Here is a 13,269-nt window from a genome sequence, read left to right as displayed (position 1 = left end):
GTCATATCTGAACAGAAAATACTGGAATATATAGTCTGGTCATTCTACGTCATGACAACCCATGTCTATGTCATCAATGTTGGTGTGTCAGAATTTTTTGCGTCGATCTTCAATGTGCTCATCAATATAAACAAACAACATGGTGATCCTAATTATTCCCACAACCAAAATTTGCCTGAAGTGAGAATTTGTAAAACATAGTCTTAATTTTTAGAGTCTGACAATACATCCACTCAGCAAACTTTGAGTCCTGTTTTAGTTTTGTCGCCAATATAAGGGTTCGTATCCGTATAGCCCTCACTGCCACCTGAACTTTCGATGCACAGACTTACTTTCATTCGGTAGACATGCAGTTTCCATTAAGCCTTAGGGGAGTCAAATGCTCATCCAGATCACACACATGCTGGTCTCAAAAAGTCGTGGAATGAAATCAACATTTTCATAGACTACAAAAATAATAATCAGAACTACAAAAACACAAAAGTGTTTGTAGAAGTTTAAACACGGCATTATTCTGGAAAACTCCTTTTACTGTGCTAAAAATAATGAAATCTTGGCTTGTCCATGTGATAAGTGTATTATACCCTAATATTTTTCTGCGCTTGGCTTGGAAAATACTCGTGATATATATATAACAGTTTCACCACTTGTCTTCAACTCATGGTGACATGGTTATTACTTCACTTATAATTTCCTTGGCTGAATGAAGAAAAATATTAGGAATGATATATAATTTAATGAATCTAATGAACCAATCTTGGTTGCTTTGTGCAATTGGTTAAACAGGCACTTCCCCCACAAAAGCCGGATTATCGTAAATCTATGCAAATGTAAAAAAGCCACACTACTAATTGGACGTGCCATGTTTGGTCCCAGAATCCAATCATTTTGCCATGTTTCAGGCGTTTGTTGTCATTGAATCTTGCATATAATGTCTGTGGATATATAGCTACTAAATTTGAGTTGAAAATAAACTGAAAAAAATGCTCCGTTTTTTGTTGGAGAATGCACGTTTCAAAATGTGTTCCTTGTATGATCATTTGACCCCTCTTTGCATATGTCCCAGAGCCCATCATGATAATTCAAATTTATCATACTGTCAAAGCGTCCTATGAGAATTCAAAAACTCCCTCCTAGTGTATCCAAATGGCTGCTTTATCAGTAATCCCCCTACAGTGCGCCCATGGTCCTGTAACTTCCCGTTTAATATCTGCACATGTACGGTGCTTTATTTAGTGAGGTTCTGACTTAAAACAAACAGAACAGAACAGCGAATACCAAAGCCTGCTGAACACAAAAGTGAGTGTTGATGGGTTAGATTTGAACAAACCATTTACAGTAATTATTCCAGATATGTCAGAAAGGTGGATTTAAACCAGTTGGTCAAGTTTAGATTATTGTTTTCTTGAGCCGAATGTAAAAATCCACTTTATTCGTTTAGGAGTTATTTTCTATAAAAGACATGACACTTCTCTACCAATGTCTCGTACGATAGTAAAACTCAATCCCTGCCTGATGCATATGTGGTCAAAGCATATATGAGAACTAGCTGATTTTGTGAAGAAAGAAGAGAGATAAATAAACAACATGTCAATGTCTGATATTGGAATACCTACCTTCAAGTCTCTTGCTGAGTTCCCTTGTAAAAAGTACATTAGCAAGTTTACTTTGTGCATAGGAAGCCCATGGATCATAGTCAATTTCTGAGTTTATGTCATCAAAGTTTATTGTTCCCTCCGTGTGAGCAAGTGATGACAAGACAACAATGCGAGCTGGAGCGGATTTCTTGATCAAATCCAACAATAAGTTTGTGAGAAGAAAGTGTCCAAGGTGATTGACTCCAAACTGCATTTCAAAACCATCATCAGTCTTCCAATGTGGACATGCCATGATACCTGGGTGGATATTATAAACATTATTTCTCAAGTGCATTCTCACACAAGTTCAAAAAAAGTTATACTGTAAATATTACAAAGGACTGCAAAGCATTTGGTACTTTGAAATCTTTGTTTGAAATATGACAATGCATGCAGCAACACGTACCTGCATTGTTTATTAGAATGTCAAGTGACTTTCCCTTTCAATAATCTCTTCTGCAAATCTTCTGACAGATCTCAGATTAGCAAGGTCAAGTTGTCTAACATAGACTTGATCATTTCCAGTCTGTTTGATAATGTCCTCGGCAGCCCTTTCTCCCTTCAGGATATCACGGCATGCTAAGATAACTTTGGCACCTTGGATAAAAAAGACATGTCCAATTTTAGTAAGTGAGCTGTCAGGGTTGAGCAGATGTAGGTTTACCAATTGAGCAACCTGCCCACCTCTAGCAAAAATACACAGCAAATGATTGTCTATAACCGTCTTCCTACAATTCATAATCACTGCATGGACAAATTGCACCACCAGAAGTAAAAGAAAAGTGTGCTGTAAAGTTTTAGTAGATGTTTTTCAATGACCAATAGCATATATAATGGATCTAAACTACCGGTATACGGGAGAACTCAAAGTTTGAAGATAGGCCATTTCTGGGACATCAAACTCAGAACCTATTAAACCTTTTATCTAGAAGAAGAAATTGAAATTTCTTGCCTTAGGACTTCTGGAAACAAGTCAACAAGCTGGTAAAAATGAGGGTTTGAAATAATACTAGCATGCACAGTACTGCACAATTCGATATGCATGTGTCCATGTTACCTTAGAGCAGGAAGATTGCTAAGACCACTGTGCACATAGCACAAGTTGAGAATGGTGCAGAATATACTCTGATCTTTACCCGAACACATTGAAATTTTTCTTTGCGTTTTGGGTCATTTTGATTGGAAAAGTCTTCACAAAGTGACTTGCTATTTGCTTGAATCTTTGTCTTAGAGTGGCCTTAATTGAACTTTGAGATTAAGATGGTAAAAGTACAAACACAAGACAAAATACAGTCATGATGGTAGTTACACTTTTAAACTGTTCTATGAATATGCTCCAAAAATTACCTCTTTGTGCTAGGTCTTTCGCAGTTTCTTTTCCTACACCAGTATTGCTTCCAGTAACAATCACAGTTTTTCCAGTCAGTTTAGCTTTGCTGTGACAGACTCCACCAGCTAACCATTTTCTTAACATCAAATAGCCAACACCTGTTGGCAAAAGAAAACAACAGAGTAATGATGATGTTGATTTACAGTGAAACCTGTGGTCAAAAATACCATCAGCTATTTATGATCTTTATTAACAGGATCTTTTCATATCAGATTTGTGCATTAACTGTTGCCAGTTATTCAATTTACACCTGTACACTGGAAACAATGACTGTTACTACGTTTCCAGATAGGAAAGCCTAAAATTAAAATCCAAAAGGCTTAGCCTGCTCAACCAGTAAGGTTTAACTGCTTTTGTACCTCGCAGTCACTGTTTTCAAAGTGGTAAATGGCAAATTGAGGCTGTATTCTTAATCAGTAGCTGATCACTGTCAATATTTTGTAGTTTTCCAAATGGTGAAAAATCTCTCTCTGTTTCTCTGCTTTTCTGTACTTTCCAGGATGTAAGTAAAGTAAAACAAAGTAAGCCTTTTTGAAATCATATTTTATCCCAATTGGGATTTGGGATGGTGATCATAAAGTACAATAGAGGTTTTGCAAAATCAATAACAAAAGAGTATTAAATAAAAGATACACACACACACACACACACACACACACACACACACACACACACACCACACACACACACACACACACACATATACGGTATGTATATATATATATATATATATATATATATATATATATATATATATATATATATATATATATATATATATATATATATATATATATATATACACACACACACACACACACACACAAAATGTACACAATGTGCCCTCCTGGTTATCACCGTAATGCCTTTACGGCAACCTCTGAACTTGGAGACTATTTATATATATATATTTGTATTACGATGTGTAATTGCTTAAAATTTTCTCCCTTGTTAACTTTGGTTGGCAGATTGCCTTTTTGTGAATTCTGTTCACAATTGCGGCTGACTCGCAGCGTGTTTGCAAGGTTATATCTGATTGGTCGATTGTCACTATTCACAGCCACTTAGGGAGTCTATTTGTATTGTTTTCATTATATTGGTAAGATTCAGCCACCCAATTGGATAACAGCTTCGAAATCGCTGCGAGTCGGCCCCACAATTGCCTCTGGGACTCTCCTTCACGAGAACTTTGCATTTTCACACAGATTCATTTTTCCTGTAGAATAACTAAATTTTGAACATAGTTATACCACTATAATACCACAATGTATGGCCATGTTGGGGTTACCAAAAATGACTAAATTCCATAGGCCTGGTATTGACTGCTCCTAGGTGATGGAAAAGCAAAGAAAAAAGTGCTTTTCTCATGCAAGGACACAAATTACAGCACTAACAGAGTATGAAGCTCTCCACTGTTGAAGGGGTTTTCTGGCAAATGAGTTAAGACACCATCTGAAATATGTCAATGCATTTAAAATAATAAAGCAATTTTAAAAGTTTACTTCATATCTTTCCTACTCATAACCATTGCATTCAAATATTAATACTTCCAATCAATAAAATACAAAGTTAAAGATGTTTTCCACTGATAAATCTGTACATTTTCACTTTCAAGAAGATTTGTGCGCCTGTTTCTTGAATAAGAATGGTTTGGGTATAAACAATACAGCTGTCCAATTGAACACACAGTGAACTTGTAGACAGACACAAGGTCTTTGCTCACATGGGTGATGCCTCAACTCAGCCCAAACCAGTCAGCAAATCTGTAATTTTCACTATGCTGGTAAAATTTAGAGCAGGACAAGCCATTATAGATTTGCAAAGCACTGATGAGGACACAGATCTTGAGATCAACACTTGCATTTAAACATGAAACCAGCCAACCTCTGGTAGTACACTGAAAGGCATTTAGACTTGGTGGACACTCTTGAAAATCCAGCTCGACCCCTACCGTGCATGAAAAAGCACACCGAACAAAACAACATTGATATTACAAAGGTCAATTAGGAATTTAGATGCTATAAACAGCTTTTAAAGTGTGAAAATAATAGTGGTTTATTGCTTAAATCTATACCTGCAGTTGTCTTTGTAGGAAATATAGGCAGATATAAGGTTCATGGCAAACTGTGTTGGTGCATGCTCTCTGTTTGCAAGTGAAAAACCTTCGTTCCTTCACTTTCAGTTTGGACTGGTGGGTAGAGGGACTGTGGACTGGTGTTATCTTTGTGTTGGTTTGACCTCGTTTGACCTTGCTGCTTTGAATTTCACCAAGTGACCCTCTGAATGAATTTTGTTTGATACACCTTCATAAATGTTTGAGCATTTCGAAATTTACTAATAATGCTATATCCCTAACAACAGTGCTTTGTCATTGCCACATATGGATAGTTCAGTATTGCAGCCCTGTGTCTTGGTCAGTGAAGGCTTTTGCAGAGTATTGACAACAGGTGACGTCCAGCCCTACGAGTATGGCGAGGTGCCTCCCACCTGGAGGTGGGAGGCAGCGTAGCCAAAGCCGGACACTCTCGCCATACTCGTAGGGCTAAGGGGAGGTCCAGCTACCTATCTCATTATTGACTCTAATAATACTAAGCTGTGAGCACCACTGACATGTACACACTCTATCCAAGGACCTAGCAGCAATTTCAGACTAAATATGTTATACCGGTATTTTCAGTGCTTCAGTCAAATGAAATAAACAAAAGAAAAAGGATGCTTACCCAGGACAACTGCAAATAATACATGCCTTACTTTAAACATTTTGATTTTACACTTCCGGATATACTTAAGCTATTGTGGAGTTTTTAGCTTCACAAAGGACCATAGCCTGTAACCAGTGAGAGGACAAGGAGCTTCGTTCGCCAGGGTGTTTTTTATAAATGCGTATAAATTATACAGGTTGTGGTCAGCAACCTCACTTCACAAACAGTGTTCAGAGTGGTGCCTCCCTCAGCTTAGCTTTGATCCTTGCCTCGCGAATTATTTTTGTAGGGGTGATCGCTTTAGGATAATCCTCCGCATTGGTGATTCGCAGTGCTACAAAATATTAGGATGGGCAGCTATTTTAAACGATATGGAATGTTTTCTTTGAAATAAATATGGGAATACTGTAGCTAAAAGCAAAAGGTACACACGTGTTCTAATGTTTAACAAAAACATTTAGTTATCATCATCAATAAATTTAAATGCTGTGGTCGCTGCATGAACCCTACTTGCCCTCAAGTGGTACCTTCCCACCGGATCCGTTATTAACATCTTCTGTTGGACCAATAATATACCTCATACTGTTCCCTTGCTGCAGTACAGTAGCTCGAGGTTTTGCCTGGGTATTTGGGTTGCCGTCCGACCCAAATACCCAGGCAAAACCTCGAGCTACTGTACTGCAGCAAACTGTTCCCTTGCCCTGCCCAGCCCTGCGAAACGAATATCTTCCCTGGTCGTATCTTCGCATTAAAGAGCTGTCTGTTGCCCACATCTGAATTTGCCGGCGATTTTGTGCGGTGGAAAACACTTTTCCACCATTCAAAATCCCCGGGAAATTCCCCCCACACAAAATCACCGGTAAAAGTTGTGGGCTTCGGAACTGCCTGCCTGTGTGCAATCCGACGGGCACTGGGCAGTCCCCGGGGGTTCAAGGCCAAATCAAACGACACACGAAATAATCACACTTGGACAATTAAACCTTACCTAAAGTTGAAAGCGCAGCTATGTATCCGAAATGTTTGCTGACAAAAGATGTTATTTCTTGCAGTTCGACACGCGTAGTGGTTAGATCCATATTCTTTCAGAGAACACAGTAACATATCATGTGTGACATCATAATGACCTATGACCCAGGCTGGATAACCTTTTCCGCTATCATCTTTCACAATTTAAGGGAGCGTCCATCTTTATTTTAGGGGTGTGACTGCAACATCACAGAGGGCCTAAAATTGTAGGAAACCTGATGGTGTTCAAGAGTATCGAAAAACCAAAACCGTACGCTTAGTCCATTCCTTACCCACTATTTTTTCTTATTTTATGAAATCAATTTAAATACCAGTATATGTAGACAATACAGCCAGTGATGGACAGACTACTCTATCTTTTTGGCACCTTAGAAAGCCTTGGATTAGCTCCATAATTATTTTTTTTTTTTTTACATTATTTTATAAGGTTAAGGTAGTATGCGCCTCAAAAGTGACAGATTTAAACTTTTGCTCAAATTTTCCTAAATGAAACTTTCAACCATTCTCTTACCAAATCAAGAATAAAAATCTGGGGGTCACCATGTAAAGTTTGGAACTTCCAAAACAAATTACCAAACATTTTGTGATACTTAAACATGGCCACTATTCTTAAGTTCACCGTATGGGGGGAAACTTAATTTTGGATTTTCAAAAAACCAAGCCGGCATAAGTTTTCCTTTCTCTAAGAGCTTTATGAGCCCTAACAAGTGGTAGATCAGAAAAGAATTGTAGAAAGTCTGACTATATGTCCCTGAGGTGGGTTCTACCTATTAAAAGTAATTTCAACAAAAAAGAAAATACTTGTGTTTCTCAATTTTATCAGCAAATAACAACATAAACAAAAAACATACATAGAGATGCCACTGACCTACAATATAAGCTCTCTTTGGCATATACACATAGTACCAAATGTGAGCTAACAAAACAACTCAGTACATGTATCTAAAATAAAATTACATGTACAGTGCTGGTGTTCATGTTGCACTACGTATTCCCTGTTATTGTTGTTATGCTGCCATCAAGGCATGGAACTCACTCCTACTTGACATCAGAAATTCAACCAGCTTGGAAACTTTCAAACGAAAACTTAAAACCCATCTGTTCACCAGAGCATTATACAGTGTGGTATCACCATAAGAAGCGTAACAGAGGAAAAAATTCGTTTGGATTTTGGCACTGTATAAATTGTTACTGATTGATTGATTGATTGATGATTGATCAAAAGAGGTCTCAGACCAGTGAACTCATACATGGAAGAGTGTGCTTTTAGTTTATTTGGTGGAGAAATAGAACACCAGTACAGTGTATCAGATATGTGGCTGACCTGTAAATGTATGATATACTCAATATGTTTACAGTTAGAGTTATGTTTGTACTTCAATTCAATTTACTTGGACTTATCCATGTGATGGTGTTCAGTTTTGAACAAGTTGTTCTTTCATCTGTAATATACCCCACACTCTGTTAATGTGTGTTGAGAAATATGAGTTTGATTGATTGATTGATTGATACTACCAGTAGATAGTACAGGTATCAGAACAATGGCCTTTAACTTGAAAATAATCTGTACAGGGTGTGGTCAAACACAGGATTATTAAAAGGTAACTCATGAAATTTGTAAAAATCCAAAAGTGCAATTTAAAGAACAGAGATGATGATGATGGTTCTATTTCCCCGGTCATTTTGCTGTTTGCTGCATCAAATTGTTTAATAAATTAATGAGTAAAATTTTAGTACTACTCTTGAAAGCCATTCTGATGTTTACAAAGGAATGAGTGCATCACCTCAAAAATTTTACTATAGGGGAAGCAAAGAATATGGGATGATGATTTTTGGTGTCTTTGGAACCATTCTTTTTTTTTAATTTGGACTACTGTTGCCACCTTTAGAGCCCCTGGAATGGAAATTTACAAGTTGTGAATAATAAATACAGAATATCACAAGCAAAGTCTATAGTAACACAGTCAGAAAGGTCTTATATGAAAACTTCAGCTCAACTGGCTGGTTGGTTCTGGAGAAGATTTTCATAGGTTGAATGGGGAATTAATTTTCCTAAAAATCAAATATGGCAGTAAAGATCACAATTGACTGCTGAGATTGCTAGAGATGTTTAATGCTAACATTGAAGGGCATAGGGCATACAAATTTTGAACTTGATTGGTCATGAGATCCTTACATAGAAGCCATTTTTAAAGGTTTCAGAAAATGTAAAATGCATGCCCACTAGTAGGTAACCTCATCATGCAGCCGCTGAAATTTGTAGGATCAGGTACGCAAGTGCAAATTAGGCCCCGAGGCCCGTGCCATTGAAGTTACTGTAACAATGGTTTTCTGCATGGTTCCAACTGGTTGTCAAAGACATGTTTGAAGAAGAAGAAGTACTTCAAGGTGACAACTGAACTACGGTACTTCAAGGTGACACTTGCAAATCCCCAGGCTTGCAAGATAAAACAACAGCAGCCAATGCCAAGGGCTAGACGGCCACAAATAGAAATAATTTCCTTCCTTCCATGATGTACATCATTATTTAATTAATTCTTTCAACCCCAATGACTCTATATACTTTGAAAGACAGCGATGTAAAGTATAGTTTTCTGTTCAATGAAGTACGGTTTTAGTAAAAGTAAGCCTTTATTGAAATCGTATCCCAGTTGGGATCTTGATCATAAAGTACAATAAAGGTTTTGCAAAAAACAACAATGAAAGAGTATATATAATATATATATAAATATAAATATCTATAAATGAGGTCAACATATTAAAGGTTCATAGATAGTTTACTTTGTCTTTTTCATTTTGTCTTGTCTGAGTTTAAAACATGTATGTATGTATTTTCCCAATTCACATAGTGATGCTTTATCTGTCCTTGAAAAGATGCTTACAAGGTCTTGTGTGCATCTGAATGTGTTTTTACAAATGTTTAGTTTACTGAAAAAATCATGTCTAATGTCTGTGTATCCTTTGCAATGAAAAAGAAAATGTATCTCATCTTCTACTTGTTTATTTTGGCAAATTGGGCATGCTCTGTCTATGACATCGAGGTTTCTATATCTACCTGTTTCTATGTGTAGTATGTTTGCACTAATGCGTAACTTGCACAGGGCTGATCTGTGATCTGGGTTTTTTATAACATGAAGGTAGCTTTCGAGAGAGAAATCTTTTTTCAACTCTCTGTATGTGCGAAGTTTATTTTTATTTTAGTATGTTTGATATCCACCAAAAATGATGGAGCATCATTTTCAGTCTTCTAAGCCGACCATTTTGGCACTAAGATCCCAAAGTCTTTTAGCTGCTTCATCATCTTTTGCTTGAGGTGCTGGATCTTTAGGCACACAATCACTGTTACAAATGAAGAATATGAAAAAAAAAATTTAGAAGTTTGTATGGTGTGGAAATTCCTGTAATTATTGTATCCTATTCAAAATTTCAGCACAGCAGTTTATTCTGAATGTGCACATGTCCAAGACTTGTCTCCATTTGAGTATCCTGTGAAATACTAGGAAGTGTACATTGTACAGGCTTATAAGTTTTATTAATAGCTGCAACTCCATTAAGGTAATAATAATAACTTATTATACTACTAGTACTACATGTATGTTGTCTGTGGATACAGTATGGTTACAATAATAACAATAAGCTTAAAAAATTATAATGGTGTAAAAATGATGTTGATTTGTCTCAGGTTGTTAGACAAAATGAATTTGATAAAGTGAATACTGACACTTGAAACTTTCAATTGGCAGTCTGTAGAAGGTAAGAGGAATATGCAGAACCTGCTCATTCATCAATGTACATGATATACCGATATTTAACTGATTTAAACTAGATACTATTGCATTTCAAATAACATCCTTGTTCATTCATTATTATGTTTAGACCTTCAAGGAAAACAATGGACAGACAATAAGACCACTTAACCCTTTCACTGCCATGGTTTGGTCCAAACCCATTGTTATCAATGGTAAGCGTGGACCTGTTTACAGGGAATTGGGGGTGAACAGGATAAAGGGGAACTGCACCAAGACCAGTTTTTTTCATATATGCTAGGTTTTGGGTTTCTTATTCTGGAAAAAGTCATTTTCACCATTGATAACTCACACAATATTTTACAAAATCGGACAAAACTAGTAGCAGAAGTTGTAGTTTTGGGCAATGTATTTTGATTCATTGGAAAAAAGCGCCACGCTTGGCGCTTTCATCATGTGATATGGCAGGGACCATCTTCCGATGGGTATGGCATTGTCATTCACGTTCACACCAGGCTGTGTGTATTTGCATAACTATTGTTTATGTTATGCAAATACGCAGAGCCTTGCGTGAACATGAGTGAGTGGACAATGCCATACCCATCAGAAGATGGTCCCTGCCATATCATGTGATAAAAGCGCCAAGGTTGGCACATTTTCCCATGATTCAAAATACACTGCCCTAAACAGCAACTTCTGCTACTACCGTATATCTGTCCGTTTTTATAAAAAATCACGCGAGTTATATTTTGAAAATGGCTTTTTCAGAATAAGCGACCCCAAATTTCAAATATTGGTAAATCTTGGGTAATTTGTTTCTCAAGTACCAAAATTTGCATTGTGACTGCCAAGTTTTTCTCAAGATTTTGAAAGAGAATGGTTGAAAGATACCTTGAGGAAAGTTTGAGTAAAAAGTCTTTAAGTCTTTCACTTTCAAGGCATATATTATTATTATTATTAAAAATTGTTTAAAATGCACTACACATACGTCTCAGCACATTGTACATAGCTGTTTAAAATAATTTAAAAATACAACCACACTAAAAAATTAAAACAGAAAATTACACATAAAACTGAGTAAAAAGGTAGGTTTTCAAACTGCGCTTAAAAACTATCTACACTTCTGGTGGTCTTAATGTCAAATGGCAAATCATTCCATAGTAAGGGTGCACATACTGAAAACGCTCTCTGTCCATATGTCTTGTTAAAGTTGCCACGGGGCTGGGTTAAACATAATTTGTCACTCGATCGCAGGTCTCTGGCAGGTACATATAAATCTAATATACTACCTTAACCCTTTCACCCCCAGTTCCCTGTATACAGGTCCAACTTTACCATAGAAAACAATGGATTTTGGACAAACCATGGTGGTGAAAGGGTTAAAACTATGTTAAGGCTAATTGTTTTTTACTGTGGCAAACAATGATAACAACATCGAGGTGTTGATGTTGGACTCTTGATCACCTCAGTGCCCTTGCTGGCTCAGCACAATATAGCAACCTTAGCTGGCTCAGCGAGATGGCATATAGCAAACGAGACTGCATATACCAGCTCATGCACTGAGCCTGGTGCCAGCTGCTATATCAGCCACTGGTGAGTAGCTGCTCAGCGAGGGGCTGTGAGACAGCTAGTCTAAGAACTAACATCAATTGCTTCAAGGTAACTTCAATAAGGTAATGTACTTTACCTGAAGTAAAGTCCAGTGGTATTAACTAAACTCTCATCTACAGCAACACATATTGTTGTCTGGGCACCTTCTTGAGGCGTCTTGAAGAAGAAATATGACAAAGTAACACGCAGTCTTTGCCATGTTGGCATCGTTTCAAAAAAATGCCGGAATACTTCTGATGCTACGAGACCTGGATGTAAGGAATTTGCTGCAACACCAGTTCCTAGAAGATAATAAAGTTAGGAATATCAAAACAGGTATGCCAATTGTTGAACTTGAAAACACAATAGTCTGATTAAACTTTGACCAGATGTATTTCCACAAATTAAACTGTACTTTCCAGTCATTTTGCATAACTTGAAAGTTCGCTTTCCTAAATCTGTAACATGTAACGGATACATGGCAAACAAAGTCATAGTGTTAGGTCTACCTGTATGATGTGACTTTTTGGCATGACTTTTGGACAACAGGTGGGTATGATGGCTTTGATCCAATACATCTGATGAAGTTAGATAAGTGATTAAATTAAGGGAGAGCTGCACCTAACACAGTCTATTTTGCTCAAAAAACACTTTTTTGTAAATATTTATTCAATTTTAATTAATTTGTTAACCAAAGATTAAAATATTGGTTTGGTTCACCTTGTAGCTTGTCAAGCAGTCGAAAGTTGCATGATAAAGAAGTGTTAATTTATGTGAATGTATACAAATCACCTGATTTCCTGGCTTCTTTTTCCTCCCAATTTTGAAATTTCCAAAGAATTTAACTCCACTCTGGCTGGGTCAAATTTTCTGAAATTTTCACATTATATTCTTTAAATGCTATTTAACAAAAGGACTATTTTGTTTGGCAATAAAGTTTTTACATTTTGATTGAGAGGCATTTTAATTTTGCTTATCATGATTTTAATCAAATTTTTTTGAGTGTCAGTCTTTAAATCCTTGCCATTTTAGAATGATGAGAGATAATACCAAATAAAACGACAGTTTTTTTTCTACATATACTCTTCTTGAAGGTGAAATATTACATTTCAGAAAATACTGTCAAGTTTTTGACTTAAATTAATTTTTATCATTAATACAAAAATTGAGGTTTTTTA

At 36.6% G+C, this 13,269-nt stretch overlaps 1 protein-coding gene and 1 pseudogene across 1 annotated transcript; both read right to left on the bottom strand.

Annotated features, from left to right (window-relative positions):
• LOC139148880 (retinol dehydrogenase 13-like) overlaps positions 1–13,269 on the bottom strand; it is a 39,821-nt pseudogene that overhangs the window by 5,215 nt on the left and 21,337 nt on the right.
• LOC139148881 (retinol dehydrogenase 14-like) lies at positions 9,346–12,958 on the bottom strand. Its single transcript, XM_070720310.1, has 3 exons — positions 12,884–12,958; positions 12,189–12,393; positions 9,346–10,094 (listed from the first exon to the last, which is right to left on the bottom strand). Exons 2-3 carry the CDS (start codon positions 12,317–12,319, stop codon positions 9,995–9,997), a joined length of 231 nt encoding a protein of 76 aa, XP_070576411.1. The 5' UTR covers positions 12,320–12,393; positions 12,884–12,958; the 3' UTR covers positions 9,346–9,994.

This window comes from Ptychodera flava, chromosome 14 (genome assembly GCF_041260155.1).
Source record: "Ptychodera flava strain L36383 chromosome 14, AS_Pfla_20210202, whole genome shotgun sequence".
Classification (NCBI taxonomy): Eukaryota; Metazoa; Hemichordata; class Enteropneusta; family Ptychoderidae; genus Ptychodera; species Ptychodera flava.
Note: the sequence above shows the minus strand (reverse complement) of the source record. Positions and strands in the feature narration are given on the sequence as shown.

What these genes read in the sequence shown, in the direction of transcription:
- LOC139148881 (XM_070720310.1), bottom strand. Translation starts at nt 12,319, where the DNA reads ATGCCAACATGGCAAAGACTGCGTGTTACTTTGTCATATTTCTTCTTC. An exon ending in ACCACTGGACTTTACTTCAG is followed by an intron (nt 10,095 to 12,188) that starts GTAAAGTACATT and finishes CATTTGTAACAG; the next exon opens with TGATTGTGTGCCTAAAGATC.